The sequence below is a fragment of the Vidua chalybeata genome, chromosome 15 (genome assembly GCF_026979565.1).
Source record: "Vidua chalybeata isolate OUT-0048 chromosome 15, bVidCha1 merged haplotype, whole genome shotgun sequence".
NCBI classification, from domain to species: Eukaryota; Metazoa; Chordata; class Aves; order Passeriformes; family Viduidae; genus Vidua; species Vidua chalybeata.
Window position 1 is genome coordinate 1,301,797 of NC_071544.1, and position 26,907 is coordinate 1,328,703.

The 26,907-nt window shown below is 45.2% G+C and overlaps 1 protein-coding gene across 1 annotated transcript in view; it reads left to right on the forward strand.

The window, feature by feature from the left end:
- Positions 1–26,907, forward strand: part of CTNNA1 (catenin alpha 1) — a 117,844-nt gene that overhangs the window by 82,937 nt on the left and 8,000 nt on the right. Inside the window, exons 10-16 of the mRNA XM_053956431.1 lie at positions 3,291–3,383; positions 14,000–14,156; positions 19,284–19,484; positions 20,560–20,711; positions 23,355–23,465; positions 24,931–25,112; positions 25,843–25,948. Coding sequence (XP_053812406.1) covers positions 3,291–3,383; positions 14,000–14,156; positions 19,284–19,484; positions 20,560–20,711; positions 23,355–23,465; positions 24,931–25,112; positions 25,843–25,948 — 1,002 coding nt within the window. The remainder of the gene's footprint in view (positions 1–3,290; positions 3,384–13,999; positions 14,157–19,283; positions 19,485–20,559; positions 20,712–23,354; positions 23,466–24,930; positions 25,113–25,842; positions 25,949–26,907) is intronic.

Sequence of the window (26,907 nt, forward strand, 5' to 3'; positions counted from 1 at the left end):
CCATCCACCTCAGCTGGTACATGCAATTTCAGAAATCATGTTGTAGAGCACCTGATAATTACTGACAGTTTAAAATACCTCACTGTTACGTCATTTAAAACTTGATTAATTAGTAGACACAGCTCTTCTTAAATTCCAAATTTTAAGATGCTTGTGTTTTCCAGTAGTTTGACAGAGCCTTCCCATGGTTGCAGTAAACGCTGCACTGCTGTGAATTTACAGCCCTGTCTGCAGCACTCTGAAGTCATCTCAGCTGCTGCCACGTCTGTGCCTCGCTCTGATGCTCAGCAGAGAGTTTGCAGGGGAGTTTGTGTGCTGATCTGGCAGAGAAAAGCACCCTGCCAGAACGAGTAGCTGGCTGTTGGATGAGCGTGCTGAAATGAAGTGAGGAGCTCTGGAGCTGCAGTGCTGGGATGGGATGTGGCAGCCAACAGTTGGATTGTCTTAAACTGCCAAAGACCTTCAGTCAGGGAAGCACACACGCTTCTTTCATGAGGGCTGGCAGTGCCAGGAGGGCACTTTCTAAAGAAGAATTGCCATCAGTTGGGTATTCAGAAGAAAAATGACTGTTCAAAAATGACTGTGCAAAAAAGCAAATTTTCATTATACCACGGTGGGGACACTCCATTATTAACTTCTTTGCCTCTCTGTGTTCAGACAGAGCAGGGTTTCTGTGCGCTTGATTCATCACACTTGGCTTGAGAGACAGCACAACATCTCCAGATATCGGAGAGGCTGATTTTGTGGTGCTTCAATGTCGCTTTTATTCTGCCCCTACTCAATAGAGCTTTGTGTTCGCCTGGCTCCTGGAGGTTGTAATGCTGCTGTGGAGGCAGGAATGATGGGGAAATATGGACCATAAAAAATATTGGCAAACCGGTGTTTCTCAAAAATATGACCTGTGCTTAAACCAACAGCAAAATCTTTATTTGACTTTTAAATCATGGCATCTGATTGTCTTTTGATTCTTGTGAGCCTCTAAACAAAAGCATTATGTACTTCTACATCATCCCAGCAGCTCGCTGGGAACTGGGATTCAAGGCATGGTAAATATACAGGAAAAGTCTGCAGAATTCAGACACACCCCCTGTGTGAGAGGGTGTTTCTGTTTGCTGGGGTGCCAGGCAGAGGGGCTGGGCTGGCACTGTCCACGGGTGGTGGCAGAGAGGAGGAGCACAGAGCCCTGGCTCAGCTGGGCCCTGCCTGCAGCACTGTGCACAGAACTGCAATTCACTCCTGCATGTGGAGGACTTGAATCCAAACATGAGTGGAAGACAAACTTCAGGAGCAGGACGCAAATATTCCTGAGAGCTGGCAGTGTTTCCTCTGTGTTGTTGATGCTGCTCAGTCTTTCTCTCAACTTCAGTTTGTTTTCCTCCAAATATGTGTTGGCACATCTGTTTGCTTGCTTGTTCTGTGCTGGAAACACCTCTCGACACCCCTGCTTTCCATCCTCTGTAACTTGGCTTGGAGCTGGAGAGAGGAAGAGGCCGTGTACTTTGCAGTGGGAACTTGGTTTTTCAAATCCCAAAGTGATCATGGGATTGATGAGAAATGCTGTTCAAGTGTAATGGCACGTGCTTGATGATTTGCAGGACAGTAATGTATTCTGTGTGGGAACATCTGCCGTGAGGGAAGGGCTTGGGGAGGGGGAAAGCATGTGGTAGAGCTGCAGATACTACTTCACAATTACTTACATGAATGCAAAGAATAGTTTAATTAAAGGCAGAATGCAAATTCCTCAGCTTATAGAGAAAAGTATCTGGAGAAATCTGGTTCAGTGGTGTTACTGACCATCTGCTGGCTCCTGGTGATGCTTTCATGGCACATTTACAGTGGGCTTTGCTCAGCCTCTGGAAGGACAGTACTCAGTGTTTGTCTCAGTTGACTTGCTGCTATTTTTACAGCTTTCTGTGTTCAAATGGCTCAGAATAACATGCTTGTCATTCACCTGTCAGCTGAGAAATGTAACTTATTTCAGACTTCCTTCCCCTGAGAGTAGCTCTGGGATGAGGAATATCTTCAATTACCAAAAAATTCTGTGCTGTCCCCATCCTCTGTGCTCTGAAAAAGCAGGTGTTTACAGAGGTCCCTGCTTCAGGCTGACCTAGTTAAGGGTGATGCTGTGCAGCAGGTCAAGGTTGTGGAGTAAAGTTTTTAGCATCACAAGAGATCCTGTTCAAATTTTGCAGGCCTGTGGATGCATCATGAAGATCTCCTGTAGCGGTTTGATTTGATGAATTGCAGCATAGAGGGAGGGCTTGAGGAACACCTGCCAGGCTTTACCTGACATGTAAAGAGAGGGGGGCCCTCATGGAACACCAGCAAAGCAGCTCCAACTCTGTGGGGTTGCTGCTGTCTCTCCCTGGTGGGATTGGGCTGTTGAACTGGGACTGCAGCTGCTGCTGCTGCTCTTTTACATTACCCTGATCATGGCTGGCAGTGATGTCTGCCCTCTTTGACTGGCTGGGGGTGAGAACTGGACCTGCCCCAGTACCCAGAAGCCCCCAAGCCCTGGGCTGATCCCACAGCAGGGCTGGGGGGATTCTGCCCCTGTGCCCAGGTGAGCCCCCACCTGCAGAGCTGCCCCAGCCCTGGGCCCAGCACAGGGAGGAGCTGGAGCTGCTGGAGCCAGGCCAGAGGAGGCTCCAGGATGAGCAGAGGATGGAGCAGCTCTGCTGGGAGCAAAGGCTGGCACAGCTGGGATTGTTCACCTGGAGAGGAGAAGCTTTGGGGTGAGCTCAGGGTGGCCTTGCAGGGCCTGAAGGAGCCCCAGGAAATCTGGAGAGAGACAATTGACAAGGGATGGCGGCAACAAGATAAGGGGGAATGGCTTCCCAGTGCCAGATGGCAGGAATGGTGGGACATTGGACAGGAATTGTTCCTTGGGAGGGTGGGGAGGCCCTCAGGTTGCCCAGAGCAGCTGTGGCTGTCCCTGGATCCCTGGAAGTGTCCAGGGCTAGGTTGGACAGGTCTGGGAGCAGCCTGGGACAGTAGGAGGTGTCCCTGCCATGGCAGGGAGCGGCACTGGATGGGTTTTCAGGTCCCTTCCAACCCAACCCATTCTGGGATTGTATGATCCAAAGCGTTATTCATTTTAAGTCTATAAAAAGAACAGGTGCATTAGTGCTTTCAAAACTCTTTAGAACAGAACAAACGTGGAATCTTCTTGTTCCATGATGGGTTACTGGTTAGTGGTCATTGTTGAGAATAGGCAAAAGTTTTCTACAGAAGGAAATAACCCCTAAGTTCTAACAGTTGTGTTTTGTTTTCTCCCCTCTCTGACACAGGTTGCCAACTTGGCCTGCTCCATCTCCAACAACGAGGAGGGTGTGAAACTGGTTCGTATGTCAGCCAGCCAGCTGGAGGCCTTGTGTCCCCAGGTAAGGAGAGGCTTCACAACAGGAGACAAACCCCAGCCAGCTGGTGCTGCTTAGGACGTGTTCTGCTCTCGTAGTGGCTGTCTGTGACTTGCTGCAGAACTTGATTGTTTCCCTTAGTACACGTGTAGAGGATGAAATGCAACGTAGGCATCAAGACTTAGGAACTTTAAAATCCATGGCAAAGGAATCACTGATGTGAAAGGGTCGTTTTTATGTCATAGTTTTAATTCCATTTGGCCAGGACATTCCAGTAACCTGCAGTTAGTAAATGTGGGAAGCTTCAGTGGTTTCCTGTGCACACCTGTGCTGCAGGAAGGTGCCTTGTGAAGGTGCTAGCACTGCTCCTGGGCATGCTGTAAGATGAATTATAAAATACTGTTTTTGCCTGAGTAGAATATAAATATGCCAAATAATCTTCCCAATGGAGTAGGATGAGAGGAAGTTTGCTATGTGTGAGCAGTGTGAGCCTGGCTGAGACTACCTTTTAATTAATAACTTTTTAATGGAAACAAGGAAATTAAGTTTATATAAGCACTCAACTATCCTCTTCCTTTCTGATAGCCTGGTGTTTTAAATGTCAACAACTAGATACTTGGATGAACCCCTGAAGACTGCAGGGTGCTGTTGATTTGTGTAATTTACATTTTTTAAAGCAACAGGAAATTCAGATTGAAAACATCCAAATCAGCTGTTGCTGGTAAGGAGGAACTAACAGAAAATATGTACTCAGAAAAATTGGCAAAATGGCATTTAATGAAAATAAAGTGTATTGTCTCAGGATTACTTGGAATTTCTCCAGGTTTTCCCATCTGTATTGGTCTTTTTTAAAACCAGTCAAAAGGAAGAGGGGTGTTCACGTGTACCCACCCCAGCAGGAGGAGATTTGGAGGGAATAGGTGAAGGCAGTGTGAGGAGCAGGACTGTTTTATCTTCTGTGTGACCTGCAGGTGACTGTGCTGTTAAACAGGTGAAGACAGGCCCCTGAACATAAAGCCTAAAACATTTAAAGCCTAACGTTTAATCCTAATCCTTTGGGCATCCCAGGGTGGCTCTCTGTGCTCCCACTCCTGCATTTGGCTGAGCAGTTCTCTGCCCCAGCCCTGGGGAGAGGGCTGTACATGGCTGCTGAAACCAAAGGTCAAGTTTTGCAGTTGGAACAAAGCATGTGGAAGAAAAAGCTTTTAGAAATCCATCTTCCCTGGTATGAGGGCTTGCTCTTTCCTGGAGGAGCCAACTAGGCTGATGTAAGTTTTTTTTTAGTTATCTCCCAGAATATGGGTGTCTAACGCAGGGTGTTCCAAACAAATGCTGCTGCTTTTGAAAATAATCATCTGAAGAAAGTTAGGTTCTCTTTGAATCGAAATGTTTCTGGTGCTTGTCCAAGTCTGTGGGGGTGTTTTCCTCTCCCCATTGCTGAAACTGTGTGTATTTCAGACTCTTCTATCTTTGCTTTTCCAGCAACTAACTGCCTATTTAAATAAATCTACTCCTGGATAAAATAAGCACCATGGTAGTCAGCATGAAATAGTGACCCAGCTGTAGTCACCAGTGTAGACACATCTCCTGAAGTGCAGCTGTTAACCTTTGACTTTGGGGATTATGGACAATATATTTAACACACATTGGAAGCTCTGAGTATCTATAAATGCACAAGGGCTTTAACTGATGGATTTTGGCTTTACAAAGGTCACATCTCTGAACTTCCAAGCCTACAGTTGAGATGCTCCACTGCACAGTCTTGCCTTAATTTCAGGGTTGTCACCAAGAGATTAGTAAATGACACTATAGATGTTCATAGCAGTTGAAAGAGTGCTTTTATATTACATTACATGCTCTTGGGTTGATTCTTTAATGCTCTAAGAGTATTTAAACATGTTTTGAATCCTGAGAGATAATTAGGGGCACTTGTCTAAGCTGTTTCACAAATGGCATCTGTGTTTTCTGGTAACAATAGCTTGTCTGGTGCCAGTGCAAGCAGCACAGCTCTCCATCCTCCTCCTCCTCAGCTGCCTTCCTCAGCTTGTCCCCAAACCTCGGCTATTCTCCACAATCTCTAAAAGATTCTCAATATCAAGAACCACAAAGTGAGATTTTACTTCCTTTTCTAGACAATTACCTATTTATTTTGCAGTTTATTCCTGTTGAGATTCACAGGTGCTTCTTGAATCCCCTTAGATGGCTGTCCTGAACAAATGTGTGAATTAGGCATAAGATACAGGTTAAACCCAATATTACATATATGCCCTATATGTTTTTGGATGGGTATTTTTTGGTTCAGGTGGTATTTTTCCAGGAAGATGCTGGATTCAGAATGAGTCAAGTCAATCAGTAATTACAATAGTCCCAGAAACGTCAAGATATCAGTAGGACACAGAAATACAATATATGAAATGTAATTCAAAGTTCTGCTGTGCTTGAAAGACGAAATTTAGTGCACTTGAGTGCCAGGTAACCTCTTAAATAGTTTATCTGAGTAGAAGCCATTCTGGGAGTAGGGAATTCCTGGTTAAAGAATGATTGCTACAGAAATCAATCTGTAGAGTTAATTATAAAAGCTGTAGCTCAAATAGAGCCGTAATTCGTTCCCTTGCCATCAGGACCATTGAACTGGCAGCAGGAGGAAGGAACATGCAACTCTTCAAGCTGGCTGGGGAAAACCTGGAAGTTTTGTTGGTATTGACAAGCAGTCAGTCCTTGCCTTGCCAGTGTCACCCTTGGGTACAGACCTCCTCAGGTTTAAAATTTTCTTTGAGGAAAAAGAAAATGCGGAAAATTTTTCATCAAAAGGTCTCTACAGAAACAAGCAGTCAATTTATTTAGCGTGGTTTTGTTACTGGAAATCAGCTCTTCTTCAGGAGTAACATCATCCTTCCTGCTTGTGGGTCCCCAGCCAATTAGCACAGAAATTAATGTGAAGTTGAAGGCTTAATGGGATATTTAAAGCTCCCTTCAAGGGTGCAGGAGGAGCTGTTGGGATGAGCTGTGCCAGAGTAGCCAGCTAGGTGATTTTAGTCTGGGTTTACAGGGCAGAAATAAGTCAGCTTCAGTGGATCACTGTGTTTTCTTCCTCAAGCCCTGACTTACCAGTCTGCCTGAATTCTTTCTTTTGAGAATTGCTAGAATTCTGTGTGGGAGGAACCAGCTTTGTCCAGCACCTCACAGGAGTTCCCTCAGCCCTGCCTTGCTGGGTGCTGGGATCAAGCCAGGCTGGAGGGGGTTAAGATGAAGGAGCAAAGTTCTCCATCACTACAGTTAAATTTAAAAAAAAATGCTTAAACTGTCTTTCTTAATGGAAATGGAAAATTACTGCTGTGAAATGCTTGGAATAGCTGCCTGTGCCTGTCTTTGCCTCACAGAGCAGGGGGAAGTTTTCTTTGCCTTCTCACTAAACACAGAGCTTGCCAGTGGTGAATTAGGGAAAGGTTTTGTTTATCTCGACTCAGAAACCTGGATCCTCACTCCCAGCTCTGGCGTCTGCACTCTGTCTCCAAGAAGGACTTGCTTTGGGAGCCTGCAAAGTCTGTTTTGTAACAGCATTTTGCATTAAAGACGCCTGGGAAGAGAGCTGAAACCATTGGAGTGTTTCTGATCATACAGGCTGTAGGTTTTAGAAACCAGCAGTGAAAATGCCCCAGCCCAGCTCCTCAGAGGAGGAATTGCTCCAGCCTTTTGACACGACAGTCTGCTGTCACTCAAGCTCCTTTTTTACCAGCTATACATTGATTTTCTTGGTTTTTGCAGCCTCCATGGAGTTCATCTATAGACTCCTACCCAAAGTCAGTCGGGCTGAGAGGTGTAAGAAATAACTGTGGGGTAGAGTTCCCATCAGGTTGGGTGTTTGCTTCTGCCAGCCAAAGCTGGAGCCCATTGCCCTGGAGACTGAGCATCTCCTGGGAAGTGGCTGCAGGACAGACCTGCCCAGGCCACACAGGACCTGTACCCCATGAAAGGCAGGGCTGGGTGCATTTCTCCACCCCAGCCCAAAGAGCTCATCCTCCAAAGAAACTTTGAGGCCCCCAGGCAGCACCTGGGAGCACAGGTCCTTCCCAGCCCCCTCCATACCTGCTGGAGTGTGCTTGGCATTGCTCGCCACGCACACGTGTCACCCATCAAACCGATTCCAGAGAATTCTTGGATTAAATTGTATTTTTAATAAAAATAAATTGGCTCTTCTCATAGTAACATCTTGTTTTAATAACTGCTTGTTCACATCCTTCTATTCCAATTTTGAACTGCTTGAAAAGCCATTTGCTGCTTATAGATTTCTGATGAGGCAGATGGCTCATATGTGATCACACCTACTGACACAGAGACAAAATACCAAAGCAGAAGGAATCCCATGGAGAGTTCCAGAAACTTTTGTTTAAAAGTTGGAGTATCTTAGAGAAATAAAAAACCCCTGCAGACCACCCCTCAAATCAACCAAACCCACATGTGACCAGCAGACTTTGTTCTCATTGAGGTCCCAGTTACCACAAATTTCCTGGTGGCTGTTGGAGAAGGAGAGAACTTCATTATTCTTGCAGTAAAGATTTAACATCAAACAATTGTCCCCTTTTTTCCTCACTTTGAAAGACTGTCAGATTTCTTGAATGTTCTAACGAGCAGATCTGTCTCCAGACTGTTTAATTGCAGGTGCTTGAAACATTTTATTGGCATTGAGTAGAAATGCTTTTATTAAAAACTTAACACTTGGGTTGCAGATTTGCATCACCCAGGCTCGCTGGGAATAACTGCCAGCACAGGCCAAGGCTGACCAGAAAAGCAACAGTTTTAGAAATTCAAACAGTTACTGGTGCATAAAAATAAGAAGAGAGAGGAGGGGAGCAAGAAGAGGATTCAGTTCAGTAGAAAGAAGTGTGTTAGTGAGTAAGGGCCCTTTGTTTCATCACAGGCACAGGATCTGGGGAGCACAGTGGTGGAACAGCTTCCAGGAAAGACACAAAGTCCCTGGCTCCCCCAGAGTTTCAGTATTTGAAGCCAGTAAAATGCAAAATGGAGCAAGATAAACGACACCAAAATTCTTGCAGCTTCTGCATGGACTGGTGCTACAAAATCAGTCCTCAGCTCCAAATGAAAATGCTTTCTTCATGGATGGGGAAGTTGGTAGGATAATTATCTATACACATATGCAAATAGGCTTTATAGCAAATAGCAAATCCTGCTGTGGCAGTACATGCTGGGCTGGAGAAGGGCTTTGTGCTGAGGGAACTGGAGCACCTCCCCTATGGAGCCGGGCTGGGAGAGCTGGGAATGTTCAGCCTGGAGAAGAGAAGGTTGTGGGGAGACCTCAGAGCCCCTGCTAGCATCTGAAGGGGCTGCAAGGAAACTGGAGAGGGACTCTGCATCAAGAATTGGGCCCCAGTGCCAGAAGGCATGGTCAGATGGGATATTGGGAAGGACATTCTCCCTGTGAGGGTGGGCAGGCCCTGGCACAGGGTGCCCAGAGCAGCTGTGGCTGCCCCTGGATCCCTGGAAATATCCAAGGCCAGGCTGCATGGGTTAGGGTCAGGGTCAGGGTTAGGGTTGGACCAGGAGCTTGGAGCAGCCTGATCTAGTTAAAGGTGTCCCTACCATTGGAAAGAGATGGGCTCTAAGTTCCTTTCCAGCCCAGACCATTCTGTGGTTCTCAGTTACTTAGGAAAAGTGTGGATCTGTAGGTCGTTCCAGCCCTGCCACAAGTCAGTAAATATCTGCAGAGATCCCTGCAGTCACTCCGTGTCTAACTCGCAGGACAGGAAAGTGCTCAAAGTGCCTTTTGTACATGGGAACAAAGAATTGGAAATCAAAGGAAACTTTTCCTTCCTCTTTTGGTGCATCAGCCTCTGTTCATTGCTGGTCACTGCCATTAGGGCTTCTGAGAGTGTAAAACAATCTGCTGTGTGTTTTGCTCCCAGGCATTTTAGCTCATCAGAGCCTGCAGAGTGCTTTTTGCTGTACTCCACTACGTGGAGGGCTGGCACACACAAATGTGAGCATGCAAACCTTCCTGGGATGTAACTGGGACCAACTTCAACATCCTCCTCATAAACATTTTTAACACTTGGAGCAAAACAGTGAGGAGCAGGAAAGGGGCGTGAGCAGGGTGAGCACTGGAGGCAGCTCTGGCATCTTGTCTATGTAAAGTTAAATTATGAGGATCTTCTTATGAACTGCCAGGAAGCAAGCCATGCTTTCTTTATTACAGGAAAATATGGGATTAAAATCCACCTGAGCAAGGACAGAGAGGCTTGGTGGGCGTCTTTTCACGTACTCCTGAGTAAAACTGATTTCACATCCCCACTGGGGCACTGTCTGTGTGCCACATGTTCCTCTGCCCCTGAGATGAGAGCTGATAGGTTTATTAGTTTATTAGCTTTTTCTTTTTACAAATGCAAAGTATCCTGCATCTGTAGGCCACGGAGCTACTTTACAACTCATTATCCAAATGCCACAAGGAATCTGGTGAGTGAAGATCTTTAAATAAACCCCAAGCCAAGTGAGTTATTTAGGAGCTGCAGATGTTTTGGCTGTAAAGCAATGGTGTGTAGTGAGGGTAGAGGACTGGGGGTTCACCTCAGCACTTCTGAAACTGGAAAACTCCTCCTTGTTGGGGCACAGTAACATCCTAAAATAAATCCTAGGAATCAAGGAAAAGCTAAACCAGCTGCAGGAAGAGCATTCTCCTGAAAGGAGCAAAAGCTTCTTATCAAAAGGACTGAGGCAAAAATCAACAAGTGCTTAAATCCACTGAAATGGGTGTGGGTCAGACCCTGAGTGAGAGACAACAGGTTGGGATTGCAGTGCAAATAGCTGGGTGATAGTTTTTCCTCTCCCAAGCAATGTTTCTTCCTTTGGCCATGCCAGCCAAGTATTCAAAATTGTTCTTTGTAAGAACACCACCACATGGAAGAGCTTTCTTCTGGCCTCTCTGACTTTCAGCTGGGGTGCTATAAAGCTGAGGCTGGAAGCCGTCCTAAATTTAGCCTAAAAGAATAAATTGTGGCTGACGCAGTGGCTGTAATTTACCCACAGGTTTATCTGAGGTTCAGGTGTTTTCTGGCCAGAATAGCTGAGCTTTTTGAGAGAGCTTCTGGGCCAAGCAGCCGCAGTGTTGTAACCCAGGCAGGAGTCACTGCAGGGAGCCTTGGAGAGCCCTGCCCTGCAAAGGGGGAAGGACACAACCAGCTCTGACATCTCTGCTTTCAACAGGGAACATAAAACCAGGCAAAAGCAGCAGCTTGTTCCCATGGAAGAGATGAGAAGAGGACCCAAGGTGCAGATTGAGACATCCATTCCAGTCTTTGGAATGCTGAGCCTTCCCAGGTGTTGGCAAGCCCTGGCTGCTGCCACAGGAAGCTGAGAGGTGCAGGGGAGAGGCTCCAAGGAACTCTCTGGAAGTGTGACACGGAGCGTGGAGCTGTCTGACTCCAACACCGCAACTGCTACATGAAACAAAGCACCGATAAAAATAGTGTGTTTTCTTGCCATGCTTCATTTCCTTCTGGATAGGCTCAAAATGTCCCTGTTTGATTCTTTTCTTTGTACAACTTCAGTGAGTCATTGTGATCACAGTGCTCTGGCAGCATCTTGAAAAGCTCTGAAATACAAAATATTTCCCTGAAATTGCCAAATGTTTTACACAGAAGTGGCTACATTTCAGATAGTCCGGTGATGATCTTCCTGGGGTTTTAACTCTGTCTATCTCCATCTTGTGAAAGTTACTGAGATTTTAAAATAATTGCCCAATGCTTTATGTGTTTTGGAGAAGTAAAGTGTATTGTGGTCCATCCCTTCCCCCAAAAAAGTGTTTCCTCCTCCCCCTGAAAGTGTTTATTTTTAGATAATAAAGGGATCATAGTCCTGCTAAGTACACAGACTATTTAAGATCCAGCATCCCTGTCATTTTCCCACATCTCTCTAAGCATCTGTTGGAAAATAAATCAATCACTCTGCACTGGATACCAGAGTATATTCCCTGGAACAGATCACATGCAGGGTGTTGTCAGTGATCCCTGGGATCACCTCAGCAGAGGTGTGAGACAGGTGCAGGATAATTTGCCCACTTGAATGCTAAACTCTCCACAGAGTGATGGCTTTTATCACCTCTGCTAAAGCTGCCTGTTGTGGCCACTTTGCACATGGAGATATGGAATGTGTGCTATAAAAAGGGACTGCTGAGCTATGTCTGCTGCCCAGAATTTCTCCCTGATCACACTCACACCCGTGTGGCTCTCCTGAGCTGTAGGTTTGTCTTTAGCTCCATGGTGAACCATGGATTACCTTTGATATCCCCACCAGGTTTCCTCATCTCCAGCACTGCTGGCTGCTTCCCTACTGCAGGAGTGTCTGTCTGTGAGGGAGATCAACACTGGTTTTGCTTGATCATTTTTATAAAATACATTCACCTTGGCCATCCATTTTTCCTGTAACATATAAAAAAATGCACTTTCTCTGGTTGAACAAGCTGCCTGTTGAGAAGAGGGTGATGCTGTGCATCCTATGCTTGGATTTGGTGAGGACACACAGTTTGAGGCTGTGGAGCAGTTGCAGAGCTCTGTATGTGACAGCTCTGCCATTACCTGTGACAAGGTGCTGAACGTGGGCATCTGGGCTTGAAGTGCGCTGTTGGTAACGATTCATTGTCCAGACAGCTGCTGTGTCCAGACAAACATCTCGCAGGAACCCAGGCCATATGTTCCTGCAGCATTAAAGCTGCCCTGTCTCAGTGTTTACAGGATATTTTATATCTGATATGGGCCAAGGTAGGTTGGGAAAAGCAGAGAAAATGTCCTGACCCTTGGTATCACCTCGCCACCATCTCTGTCTCTGTAGTGACAATTCCTAGCAGGATAGAAGTGAGAGCAGATTTCTAGAGCGTTGTCTGGTTTATCTCTCCTGTTTGCAGGACACTTGTTCAGATTCATCTTCATGAAACCTTGGATATCTAGATTTGACTGATAGGTGGTTAATGCATTACATCCATCAGACTGGGATCAGAGGTGGCAGTGGCTAGACTGCAAATCAGGGCTCTCAAGCAGCTGAGGACAGGCTTGCCTCTCTAAAACTTCTATTTCTATTTGATTTTTAAATTCTAAGCATCATTTTCTTGGGGGTTGTCAGGACTTTCAGTTCCATGAGTGAGGGCGGCAGAGTGGCAGGAACCGTGGCTGGCAGGGACAGTCCAAAGGGACATCCTGACTCCTGCCAGTGCCACAGAGGTGTGACCCTGCACTGGCTGGAGGAAGGGGAGCAGCAGAGAAGCCCTTGGTGGTGGTTGGGACAGGGACAGTGCTGTTCCTGCAGGGGTCAGAGGTGTGTTCATCCCCACACATCCCTGATCAAATGCTGCTCAGGCTCAGGTACTGCTGCTTGTCAGGTCACTGTCACCAAACCCATGGAGCTGGGCTGGGTTTGTGACCCAGACCTGCAGCCCCAGCTCCAGAGGCAGTGTGGGGAGCAGCCCAGCCCTTCTGTGGTTTTTCCTGTCACTTCTAACTCCTGCCATTCCTTGGGTGAAGCAGCCTCCTCCTCCTGCCTGATTCATTCAGTGCCGTCCCAGTACATTTGATATCACCATAATTTCCATGTTTAGTGAGTTATATTTTTTTTTAAATGCTTTGTGACACTTGTAAATGAAGCAGGTAGAGAGAGTAGATTTTGGAAAAGCAGGAACATCTGGTGCTTGGATGTTTTGGTCGACAAGTTTGTGAAATTAATACAGTCCTAAAGTGGGGAAGAAAAATGACACCTTGAAGTTGTGAGTTAATTAGCTCTGACTCTCAGGTGCTTGGGAGCAGGGCTGGGATTGTCACACTCTGACTGCGGATGGCTCCTCACACCTGGCATCTTTCCAGGTCATTCTCTGCAGCAAGAGCAGGACCAGGCTATTGAGATTGGTTTCTCCCCACATTCAAAGAGGCTTTTGTGGTCGTTTAAATGACCAGTTAGTGGACACAGCGTAAGCTCTGTGACCCAGCAGCACCTGTAGCATTTGTTCTGCTAAGAAAAACTAGAATCTGGTGTAAATTCTGGTTTTAGGGTTTGAAGAAAATTAGGAGAGGATATTCCGAAGAAGCATCTCTTTTTCCCTGGCTAATCTGGCTTGCTCACAGCCACAGCAGAAATCTGAAGTCATTACAACAATTACTGGCAAGATCCAAAGTAAAGCTTCAAGAAAAAGCGATAAATCAAAATCTATCTTTAATTTTGTATTTGCATATTGTTTCCACTTCAGTCTGTATAAGATTAATCCTTTTTTGACCTCTTTACTGAGGTTTTGGCAAGTAGCAAATGCAGCCTTGAGTGTACTAAATGTCATCCTGTCTAAACTACTTAACAACACAGCCTGCACTGGGAAAGCAACACCTTGTTACCACGAGCTGCTAAAGACAGGTGAAACCAGCTCTTGTGAAAACTTGCCAAGTGATTTTGCTTCTAATAACTGTCCATAATAAACGTGGAAGCAGATATGAGTTGGATGTGAGAGCAACAAAATTAAACACTTCTGTGTTTAAACATCAAGTTCCTCAAAACTTAATAAACTTCCTTTGTCTGCTGCTGAGTTCATTGGATAAACACACAGGAGGTAATAATTTTGTTGGGATACGTTTTAAAAATCCAGAGGTCTTTTACAGGTCATCAATGCTGCACTGGCTCTGGCTGCTAAACCCCAAAGCAAACTGGCTCAGGAGAACATGGATCTGTTCAAGGAGCAGTGGGAGAGGCAAGTCCGTGTGCTGACGGATGCCGTGGATGACATCACTTCCATCGATGACTTCCTGGCTGTGTCAGGTAATCAGGCTCCAGGCTGAGAGATAATCATCCTCCTAAAAGAGGAAAGGGGTGGTTTGGACATGTGTTCTGGAGTCTGTGAGGCTTTTGGAAGGGATGTGTTGTCACATCTCACCTGGGATCACCTTGTGCCCAACGAGGTGTGGAAGCGCAGCAGGAGATCTGGTTTCAAGGAGAAGACACTTTATGTCCCAAGGTTTGGAATTGCTGGCTGAACTAAGGATGAATTACCATTTAGCTGCTGTAGACAAGCCTCACCAGTAACTCGGGGGGAAATAGAACATGTTTATGTCCGAGGTAGGAACTAGCAGAAAAAATTATCCCTCAGGTCACCTTAGACTGCCATGTAAACAAAACTGAATATCAAACCGTGGTTGTGCAAGTTAATTAAAATAAAACTGTTCATACCATGTCAGCTTTAGTAAAGTTTTAGTAGTTCTTTAAAGAGATTGGATCATTATAATAGATTAATAATTACATTTGGCAAAGTACTTGCCAAGATAATCCATTTTATCAGCATCTTGATAAAGATCCACTGCCAGCTGCTGTGACCTAAAAATAATGGGGGCATTTTTATTTCCACATCCTTTAATTGCACTCTAGTCAGAGGACATGGAGATGCAGCCATGTGAATTGTATCTACAACGGTGTTCACAAATCACCAGTGCAAGCTGGGGTTCTAATATCCGTGGTGCAAGCAGGTTTGGGCATCTAAAGTGACCTAAAACCTCCAGTTGTAAAGAGTGATTTCACAGGAGGATGTGTGGAGTCAGAAGAACCAGGTGAACAGAAAATGTAGATGAGAAATCAAGGTTCTGAATTAAGAGATCATGGTTTTTTTATTATTAAGATAAACCAAAGAAAAGCCCAAGTGGTGTTCCTGTGATGAGTCACCTGCATTGTCATACACACTGTATTGTGGCTTCCTGGGCTCTCTGTAAAATTCCTCTTTGCAATGAATGAGCATTGCAAAGAGGAACTGCCAAACTTCTTGGGCAGTTCAGTGTCCGAGCTCGTTGTATCCGTGTGTGCTTACTGAGCAGCAGCAGCTGGAATTGCACAGCTGGGAGGAGCCTGGTTTGGGGAAATCTGTGCAGAGGGAATTGTGTGCTGAAGTTAGAGGCTCCACTTGAAGCTTTCCCACAAGTGTACAAACATGTGAGAAGGAAAAGCTGGGTGTCCATACAAACACAGCCTACGTGGAGCTGTCAAAATCACTCTCCTTCCCTTGTTGTCCAGGTTTAGCACCATAAGACTCAAGTGAGTTGTGGGCAGGACAACCCCATCTTCTGCAGGGATGCAGGTTAGAACAGAACTGGGGTTTTGGCTAAATGACCAAATCTGTTGCGTGGCTGTACTCTCAGGAGCTTGGCAGTAAGCAGAGGTTTCTTTCCTGGGGTGGTAGCACATTGACTCATGGGAGTTCACCTCGAGTGAGTGCTCACCACCCAAAATGAAGCCAAGGAAATGTAGTTTGAGACATCTCCAGATACTCAAGTGCATTCAGTAATTCTTTATATGTGTGTGTTATTGAAGACATGGTAGAAAAATATTAAAGCAATAAATACTCTTTTAAACATTATTTGTTTGAACTTTGATAAATGTTTTCCATATAATGCCACAACTCCAATTCATCTGCTAAAAGTCTGAACTTCACTTTGAATAAAGTCGTGCTGGGTATGATTTATATCAAGTGCTGTTTGGAGTTATTAGGATGTTTATATCAGTTACTAACTGGGATGTAAGCAGAATTTAAAGGAGTTCCTGTGAGTGCATGAGTATGTGCATATATAAATATGTATGTAAGCCATCCCGCATCCCTACTGTGTGGTGTGCTGAAGTAAAGGCTTCACCATTCAGCTCATGCTACAGAATTGTATCAATTATCCACAAGTAAAGGCTTGATGAAAGAGATGCTGGTTTTAGGTAACAGCAGAACATGTAGAAGAAGGATCCGTCAGTGCACAGTGCTGCAGGTGAGCTTGCAGGTGACAGCACTTTCCTAGGTACAGCAGCAGAAGGGCCCTGTTGAGTTAGGGCAGGGTCTGGGGGAGGCTCACTGTCAGGATAGGAGGTGGATGGCACAGGAGACCTGTAGCCTAGAGATGTCTGTGTGCTTCCAGCCATGAGTGATGTGCAGCTCAGGGAGCTCCAGCATCAGAGGTGCTATCTCCTGAACAGTCCTTGACAGATTTTTCTCATTTAAGCTGGTGTTAGTTGTTCTTTCAACCACTAAACTGCTGGCACCTCCATCATCCTGTGCAAAGATTCACAGCTGAAGTGTGCTCCCTGTGAAGAGCCTCCTTGTTTTGCACTGTCGCCTGTTTGCTTCATTTGATGCCCCTACTTGTACTAAAGATGGTGAAGAGGTTTTTTTCCCCCTTCTTTCTCTTCATGTTGTTTGTAAACATGCAGAGTTCTGCCATGCCCTTTGTCAGTCATTGCTTCCCTGACTGCACAGTCTCTGCCTGTTTCATTATTCCTCATTTCAAAGATCTCCTGTACCTTCTGTAATTCTTATCACTTAGCAGTACCTTCCCGAAGCACTCTGGGTGTTGGTGTGCCCACTGTCTCTGTTCTTTAGAGCAGTTGCTGATAGCACCGTGTAATTGTCAAATTCAATGTTCTGAAATTACCTGAATCTCCTTTGAAACTCTCTTAAAAAACCATTCCACTTGCTGCCTTCTGTTCGTCTGCTGCTGACAGAGGTTTATGCCACAGATTGCCCATCTCAGTGGAACTGTTTTTTCTGAAGAGCCTCCCAGTGAATAGTGTCAGGATGAACACTGTATTTACAGGAATGCAAAGTCCCCAGTGTTTGCTCCATGTGCTGCCTGACCTGGCTCCTGCAGTGCCCCTTGGCAGCAGAGGTTCAGCATGGAAATGGTTCTGAGACCTTCCACAGGAGGTGCAGCAGAGAAGCACAGTTGTATTTATGAATCTGTGGCTTCATCTCCCGACTGCTGCTCTTTGATTTTGATCTCCTGTAGCCCTCAGACTCCCTCACAGGCTGCTGGGGTTGTTTGGAAAAGCATTGCTTCATCCGTTTAATGTGGAGGTGGGTGGAGGTGGAAGTGTTTGGTGGGCGTGGATTGAAGATTGACAGTCATGGGTGACTTTTTATTCTGTAGCTTTTCACAGTTTAATGTATTTCCTTGTTTAGTCTAAAAATCATTACTGTGGAAAAATACCTTTCCTTTTACCCTGTTGCCCAACCACACCATTTTCCCTGCAGCTATTTTGGTGGGACAAGATCTCTTTGCTGTTGCCTGTGCTGTGTTGTGTTGCTGTGGGAAGTTTCTCCTGCTCAGCAGGAGGACAGGGGGGTTTGGATGTGGAACAGCCTTCTCCCATCCCCAGAGGTGCCGGTGGGGAACCCGTGTTCCGTGTGCTCGAAGGATGGGGAGCGCTGGGTGTATTTACAAGGACTCAGCACAGTGTCAGATCTTATCTGTTATCATCCAGCTGGAGAATATCTCCAGAGCAGATAGACCTGAGAGTCCTGCACTTCCCTGGGCCCTTTGCAAACTGCCCTGTGGGTTATCTCCCTCTAGAAGGGACTTTCTGGCCACTTCACGTCTGCAAAAGGCATTAAATGATCAGCAGACATTTAAATATTCACCTTCATTTTGTCCATGCTTTTTATTAAAGTTCGGATAATCCAAAGAGGCTTTTAAATGGTCTGTGGCTTAATTTATTCATTTAGGAATTGAAGCAATAAACAGTCTATGTTTTGGCCTGCTGCCAAAGCTTTTTCTTTGGGCTCCTGCAGTTCCCAGGGCTGTCTCTTCTTTAAATACCCTCTGTGCTCACTGTGGCTCCTGTGCCTGCTCACTGACTTGTCAAATCACTAATGAACCTGCTCTTTGCTCTCTCAGGGCCACATTCTGCCCTCAGCTGAACCTGCTCAGGCTGAGTTGCTTCAGAGGGATTTCACAAGTGTAATTTTTGCCCAGGTTACTTACTGAAGTCTCTCAATATTGCACCTGGCTGTGTTAATTTTATGTATATCAGGCGTAACTTCCCACAGCAATCCTTTCAGGCAGTTCCTCCAAATCCTCTCCCAGCCAGCACTGTGAGCTTCTTGTCTCTACAAACTCTTGCAAAATAGCTCTTTTACTACCTGCAGAGGGAATAAAAGCCACTTGCACGGGTTGGCAGTGTAGAAAGATTAAGTCAATGGTAATTAACACTGGAAACTATTTTAAGTGACAGAGCAGAAATGTTTCCAAGTTGGTTTCTTACCAAGCAGCCCAAATGCTGGTGTTGGATGATGACACCGAAACATTAGTCCTGGTACATTAAAGAGTTCTCTACCAGAGTTTGGAAGTCTATAATAATAGTTTGGGGGATCTTAAGGGTAGGTTTCCCCAAATAAGGATCCCAATTTCTTTAGGCATCTTCAGAAATCTCTTAGAGGGTTTTTCCCATTTTGGGCTCCTTGGACTCGATGAATAGGGAAAATATCTCTTTACAAAACCAGAAAAGGTATATTTTAAAAGCTAATTGCAAACAGAGGTCTTGCCTTTATTTTTTTTTTTTGTTTGTTTTCTGAACAGTCAGTGAGTGCTGTGTGGATGGAATGCTTTCCACATTATTCACTGCATACATTACGTGTCTCAGATGGGAATGGGCGACTGACAGTGTAATGTGCTCTGATGGAATGTGTGTGGCTGTAGGAAAACACTCTGGAGGAAGCTGGAAACTGCACCTAGTGTCTGTTGCAGTGTTGAGGAGAGTAGGTGTGGTGCTGGGGAGGTGCCCATCATCCCACGTGCACTGGCAGGGGAGTGGTTTGCAGGTATTTGAAATAAGGGCTGGGGCAATCCAGGGGAGAAATATGGAAAGAAACCAGGGGAGAACTCAGAAGTGCTCAGCTTTCCTGTTGGTAAAATAGAGTACAAACAGGGGCAGGACGTTTGGAGGCCAATTGGTGAATGGATTGGTGTTTTTTTGACACCTCCTGTGGAAGGGCACCTCTTTGCTGGTTGTAGTGACCTTCACATTAATGCTTGACAGCATCTCCATGGAGCTTCTGTAGAGCAGGTTCCACGCTGAGCACTTGCCATGCTGATGACTGCGACAGAAAAGACATTGCCATCTAAATCCTCCTTCTTTTACCTCCAGAGAATCACATTTTAGAAGATGTAAACAAATGCGTCATCGCTCTCCAAGAAAAAGATGTGGATGGCTTAGACCGCACGGCCGGCGCGATCCGGGGCCGCGCTGCTCGGGTCATTCACGTGGTCACCTCGGAGATGGACAACTACGAACCTGGAGTGTACACTGAGAAGGTCCTGGAAGCAACCAAGTTACTGTCCAACACAGGTAAGGGTCGCTCACTCCCAGGAGCCCTGAGTTGCTGTTGCTCAAAAGCTTGTGGGCAGCTGGGTACCCGTGTACCTGTGAAATCTGTTAAAGACTCAATTTGCTGTAATGCAAATTAGTGGGACTTGTTTGCAAAACTGTTGCAAAGTGAGAAGTGTGATTTTGCTGTGTTGACTGGCTCAAAGCTCAGCTGTGCACAAGGTGTCCCTGAGTGTGCTCGCTGTCATGGACTGGGCTGTGGAAAGCAAAAACACCGGGAATGAGTCCCAGACGTGAGTGAAGGCTTGGAAGTTGTGCTGTGCTCATCTTGGAATATTGCACCAGGCTCTGCAGCTGTTCAGGGTCCAGAAGGAAGATCACATTCCCTCAGCAGAATAAATGTAGGGTAATAATTAGGGTAAATTTTCTAAAGTATCTTTACAGCTGTTGTAAGAGCATTGAAGGTTGTAATGCCCCACACATAAACACCTAATCAGGCTGTTGCCTATGAACTACTGGTGACATCCATAAGGGTGAGGGGTGATTCTGGCTGCTTCAGTGCTAGCCACTCGTTGCTGGTTTTGCTTTAATTGCTTTGATGAGGAATCAAGGGTGACACTGAAGAGACTGCAGACTCTAACTGGTTCTGGCATGTCCTTCCTGGGGCACCATGAGTCACTGAAATGCAGCAGTGCAACCTGCCCCCTTCCAGTGCTTCTTAAACTTGAGTTTCCTGATGGTAGCATGACTTTTTTTCCCCCCCCCCAAAAAATGATGTAAATCTGCAGGGAACATCAAACAAACAATTAATATTTTATCCCATAGTTTCTAAGGGCTTCCCCAGGTGTTTTCTCCTTGTCCATTAGAAGGGTCTGATAAACTTCACTGTCCAAGGGGAAAACACAAAGAGCAGCAGTGTAAGCAGAAACGGAGCTGGATTAAGACTTCACCATCTGTACCAAATGTTGTGATTTCAATGGAAGGACTGCACAGCTTCCAGGACAGTTAAGAGCAAGGCAGGAGTGGGAAGCAGAGAGTGGCTTGGGGTGGGAACTTTGTGACCAGCTTTGTGACCAGCTTTGTGCTCTGGGTCCAGTCATGCCACGCTTCACGGAGCAAGTGGAAGCTGCAGTGGAAGCGCTGAGCTCCGACCCTGCCCAGCCCATGGACGAGAATGAGTTCATCGACGCCTCCCGGCTGGTGTACGACGGCATCCGCGACATCAGGAAAGCTGTGCTGATGATCCGGGTGAGCACAACTTCCCCCACAGCTTTCCCTGCCTCTGTTCAACTGACAGCCGTCAGGATAATGGAGAGCAGACAGGAGAAAATTTTCATTTAGCTCCTATTAACATTCAGAGTCTTAAAATGTGCTAATCGCTGTGGAGCACTTGAGCTGTGCCTTTGGATTCAGATTCATTAACCAGATCTGAGCATCCACGATGGCCAGAGTTGTGTTGCTAAATACCCTTCATGCATCTTTTGTAATCTCATGGTAATTCCTGGCTCGTTAATGTGCTAAAATCAGTGACCTTTCAGTTAACAACAGCAAATTAATTCAGAACTATAGATGCTTGTTGATGGTATGAGAGCTTAGAAATAAAATCTAATGGCTCTTCATTACGTAAATTTTGAGAATTAATGTTAGCTAGTTAAAAGGAAGCTCAGATGAGTTCAGTCTGTAGTTCCTAGAGCATGTAATTTGTTAATTGGCTAACCTGGGTAAACAGGGGCAGCTCACAGAGGCCTTGACTCCTGTGTGCTTGCAGTGGGTGTGACTTGGGAGCCCTAATTTCTGGTAGGCCAGACACAGAAGCGCACAGTTGGTTGAAGGGATGCAGAAAAGGATGCTTCTGGTTGCAGGTGATCCATGGACCTATTTCTTGGATCTTACTGGGGCAAAAATGGGCAGGAGCCAGGCATAATGAAGATAAATATAGGGGATTTATTCCTCTTTTTTTTCTTTTCCTTGTATTCCTTTGACTCTCAAAAACTGCCTTGGTCTTTCAGACTGGTGACCATGACAGATGCAGCTTGGTGGTCAGTAAATCAAGAATGTACAGCCCCTGAAGATATGTGATTACAGTAACCATTGCAATGGCATCTTTCATGTTTGCTACTTAAAGCAAAGAATCAGATGAGAATCCAGGAGAAAAGCTGACAACCACACCTGTGCTCTCCATGGAATTTTTTTCAGACAAGCTCAGGATTTATAGACAGACAGTGGTAGTTGAGGATATCAAAGCCTTCCTGCTGTGCACACAGAGGGTGTGATTCCCCCCCTGCTGAAGCCCTTGTTACTCAGGACAGGGGCTGGGCTGCCAGTCCCAGTGGGCAGCAATTACCCGGGCTGGCAGTGCCAGGAACGCTGATGTTTGCCCTGGCCACACAGCAGCCACCTAGAAGGAAGTTAAAATATTAGCACTTGTCATCCAGAGAGTTTATTTTGGGATAAAAGAGCCATCCAAATGCAGATCCCAGGGCTCTCCAGGCCTTGGTGTAACCCTGCTCACAGGGGCTCATTCACTTCAGCTTTGTCCAGAAGCTCTTGCTCTTTACAGGGACCAGTAGGAGAAGCCACTGCAACACCTCCTCTTTGTGTTTATGCAGGGTATTTTCAAAACTACCATCTCACTGTATCTGTATTTATTGAAGAGAAGCTCTTCCCCCCTCCCTGCTGCCCAGGCTGGTCACTCCAGAGGAGTTTCTGCCCTTGGTGGCACTTGAAAGGCAGAGTTACACTTTGTGTGTCCCTGGGCTTTGGGAGGGATGGGCAGAGAGGCGTCACTGAGAAATCACGTACAGCAGAACTGTTTTCTTTATGCTTTTTCTTTTTTTTTTTTTTTTTTTTTTTTTTTTTTTTTTTTTTTTTTAATATTGATACACTGAGCTACTTTTTTGTGTGTGTCCCTCTGCTGATTTTGAGGATATACCCTGTTCTCCAGGGCCTGGAGAGGAGGCTGAAATACCCAAAGTCTTGATTGTCACCCTACTCACCTTTGCTTTTTGGCAATTATTTTGCATGTCCATCTCTATTTTCACTGTTTCACAAAGTGTCTGTAGTGGAAGACAAGTCTGTCTTCAAAGAAATTCAAAGCATAGGAAAAAAATCTTAAGAACAGGGACTTTATTTGCATCTTATCTGTTAATCACAATTTATTGCATCTTTCAGTGAAGTTCTTTTTTGATCCAGCTCTGGAGAATTGTCATGAAGTACCACTTTAGCAAAGACGTAGTATTTTGACAAACATGCTGTTTAAACTTAATAGGCTTTATAAAAAGTTTGCCAGCTACAGACTGGCAGTAGCAAAAATAAATCCTAGGCAAGCAGGAACTAGGTCAGATGTGTTTAGCCTACAGCATAAAAGCTGGCCCTTACTAGCTGAAATTTTTCAGCTTTTCCCAAGGGATAAGGATAAACTTTAAGATATTTTATCTGTTGTTAATTTAGTCAATGCTTTGATTCATAATTGTGCTGAAGACACTTGTCTGTGCTTCTGAACCAGCCCTCAGAGCTGTGTGTAATTCCAGCTTCAGAATCTCGACTGAAGCTTTTACATTTAATCAACTTGCAAAAGCACTGTTCCTTTTGCAAGAACTTTTTTCTGTCTTTTAGATGCTGAGTGCATTAATGTCCTAACAAATCTCAGCTGTTTAGTTACTGCTGTGTGATTCTGGGGATCCCTATGGTGTTTAACAGGAGCAGTCAAGCACATCAAATCACACGTGTTCAGAGCTGGATACAATCCCTATATTTACCTTTTTGTTGAAAACATGGAATAATTTTTACCTCCACTGATTTCCATTCTCTCTACTTGAAAAATAATATTCTTGTTGGTTTTCAGAGCCGTGAAATCTGTAGTTTGACTCTGCTTGAATGCTTTTTCCTCAGACTCCTGAAGAGCTGGATGATTCTGACTTTGAGACCGAGGATTTCGATGTCCGAAGCAGAACCAGCATCCAGACTGAGGATGATCAGCTCATTGCTGGACAGAGTGCAAGGGTAAGGCACAAACCTCAGCATTATCAAAGTGAGACCTGCCTTCAAGACACACTTCAGCTTGTTTTGAAAACCCAGGTTAAATTTGGGAGGGTGGTGATAAAAATTGCTGGATCAGAAAACTGGCATTCTTTGTATTCAGCATTCTTCTGAAAAGGAGGCTGAGTGAAATGCAGTTGGTCTGATGGATGTGAGAAACATCAGTGTTCTATTTTGGGTATTCTGAAAGATCAAAATCGTTTTAGGACCAAGAAACTACGTCACATTTTGATATCACAGACATGGTAATCAGGTGATCTTCTGCAGGGATGTACAGGGCAGATCACTCCATTGGATTAATGTTATTTTCAGCAGACAAACATTAACTTTATGAGAAAAAAATCTTCCCAAAATGTCTCCTCACACACGTGCTGGTGTGTGTTTGGTCACTGAGCATTTATCAAGACAACATTGAGAGGAACTCAACAATGAAATCATTTCAACTAACTGCATTTCCTGTGACTCAAAAATGAAAGCATTGATTGGCAATATATAATCATTAAGAGGTGAAACCCTAAAATCAGTGCATTGAAACAAGACCAAGCCTTACCTATTGCTTTTATTTGACACGGCCCCTCTGGATCGATAACAATTTACACTCTTGGGAAAGTGCCATGGCAGATTTTTTGTGGAGGCCCTTCCTGCCAGGCAAGAAGTAGTCAGACCTTATTTATCAAACTTGGGCCACATTGGCTTGGGAATTGCACCAGCTGGGAATATTTTTATGCTCCCCTCCCTTGCACAAGCACTTTCTATGCCTGGACCCTCACCCCTTCTATTTAAATGCAGACATTGCTCATTTACCTCTTAGCACAGCTGCTGCCAGAGGATTTTTAGTACCAAAGGCTCCTTTTTGCCTGTTCCTGGAGGCATCTGTGCTCCCAGTATTTATGAAGGCAAGGCCATGGAGTCTTACACAGGCTATAAACCCAGTCTGAGAGATTTTATTTGGGAGTAAGCACATGCTCTTTATTTTCACTTACTCTTTCCTCAGCAGACATGTTTCAAAAGAGTACAGCTAGCTTTTTGCAGGGAAGAGACTGGTAATACTTCTTATTATCCTCAATACCCAAGTGGAACTTAATTTTAAAACGTTGAAATTTTCTGTAAAAGACAAGTCCTCCTTCTTCATGCAGTTTTATTTTGAGGGATGGTAATATGTGGCAAATTTGTTTGGAGTCTTAACAGCTTTATCATGCAAAGGCCCATATTTTAAGTGTCAACTTGTCTTTCTGGGCACTTTTTCTTAAAAAAGAGTATAAACTTTGGTTCAAAATGGAAGCAAATGGCTCTGTAAAGCCTCTAGGTAGAGGATTGCTATTAAAGTTTTAGCCCCCATCTACATGACTGAAATTGGTTATTAGTGAAATGTTCCAAAAAGCCTCTACAAGGCAGCAGGAGGCCATGTGAGAAAACTCTTCTCTTCCAGGCTATCATGGCTCAGCTCCCTCAAGAGCAGAAAGCCAAGATTGCTGAGCAGGTTGCCAGCTTCCAGGAGGAGAAGAGTAAATTGGATGCTGAAGTGTCAAAATGGGACGACAGTGGCAATGACATCATTGTCCTGGCCAAACAGATGTGTATGATCATGATGGAAATGACAGATTTCACCAGGTGAGGCTTTTTCATTTGTGCTCACTCCGAGCTGCCTGGGCTGCTGGGCTTTCAATGAGACACCGTGCAAGTTCTCCTAAGAATCTCACTTCTTATAATTTCTTCTAAATGGTGCCCTGTTCCAGCTGCATATTTACTGGGGAGATGCATTATTGTGCAGTGGCTGGGTGGTAATAACTGTTTAAATTGATCTACAGATACACAGCAGTTATTGCATGTCTTTCTTCCTTTCTTTCTTCAGGGTGATTCTTGTCCCCAGGAATATATATATATATTTGCTCAGTTCTTTACAGCATTAAATTCTATGGGCTTCTCAATATTGCCATACTGCAGAAATAGTTCCTAGTACAGTTATTTGCAGAGGAAAGAGAGGGTTTTTGATGCCTTTTGAAATTAATTTACCAGATTTTATATAACACTGTTTTTTAAACTTCATGTTCCATTCCATAAAAATTGCAAATCTGTCTTCTAAAATGTTATCTCTTATCATCATTAAGCTGCTCAAAGCAGTAAAATTTAAGATGTTTTTATTCCTAGATTTAAGCTAAACGTGGGGAAGAGCTGAAAGGGGGTAACTCTTGAAAATGAAGGTGCTGTAATGGCTGCTCCAGCCTTTTCCTGCCCTTTGGGTGAGGAGTCACTGCCAGCACAGTGTGGAACAGAAAAAGGACATAGAATTCACTGCTGTGGTTTCCTGGTGCTAGGAGGGAGCGTCTGCTCTGTTTTGCAGGGGCAAAGGTCCTCTGAAGAACACGTCAGATGTGATCAGTGCAGCCAAGAAGATCGCAGAGGCCGGGTCCAGGATGGACAAGCTGGGCCGGACCATTGCTGACCACGTAAGTCACAGTCCTGGAGCCTCCTCCTGGAGCACCAAGGAGCAAGAGATCTTTCAATCCTGCAGGCATGATGAACAGATGAAAATGTGTTTGCTTTTGGGGTGTTTTAACTGATTTTCCAGATCTGCTGCTAGAAAATTCTGTTCTTTCCAGCTGCTCTCCTGCCTCCCTGAGCAGTGACACAGCAGCTTGGCTGGAAGCAAGCGCCTGGGACTTTGTGCCAGCCCTGCTTCAGGTCACGTAGAGCCAGGGCAGTGCCAGTGCTGAGCAGGACCCAGGCTGGGCTCACGTCACACCCAGAGCACTCCTGGTGCTTCCCAAAGCACAGACTGCAGGGACAGCACCTGTACAATGGCACCTGGCCTATTGCACAACCTTTAATACCGGTTTTGAGGCAGCTTTTTAAGATTAACAATTTCCACAGACTGAGTGGGGAGGGTGTCAAAGCTCTCTGGTGTTTTTTCCACTGTCCAGTCAGAGCTGATGAAGGCTTGGAGCAAGGCCTGCAGTAACCCGAGCGTGGCTGTGCTGTCCCAGTGTTGGGAAGGAATTCTTACAGGACTGAATGAGCATGGCCAGCTCAGGGATTTATGCAATGCCTGTCCTGAGCCACTTAGAAACTGGGGCAAGCAAGAGCACCTTTGGCCACAGCCCACACCCAAATAGCAGGGAAACATCAACATTAGTAATAATGTTCCACCTTCCAGAGAGACTTTGAAATTCAGGGAGGTTAAGTCTGAGATCATGGACTAAACTTTGTTTTCTCCAGTGGTCACTTGCTTTCCAGGCCTTTTCAGGATGGAAATTTGTAGTGCAAGGTTTTAACTGAACTGGTGTCACTTTGAAAGTAAATCATTGCAGTGAAGGACTCTCTCTTAATGTTGCATTCAGAGGTGCTTGTCTACACCCTCCTTTATTAATGATGCAGAGAGAAGTGTTCAATGGGGAGATAAATTTGA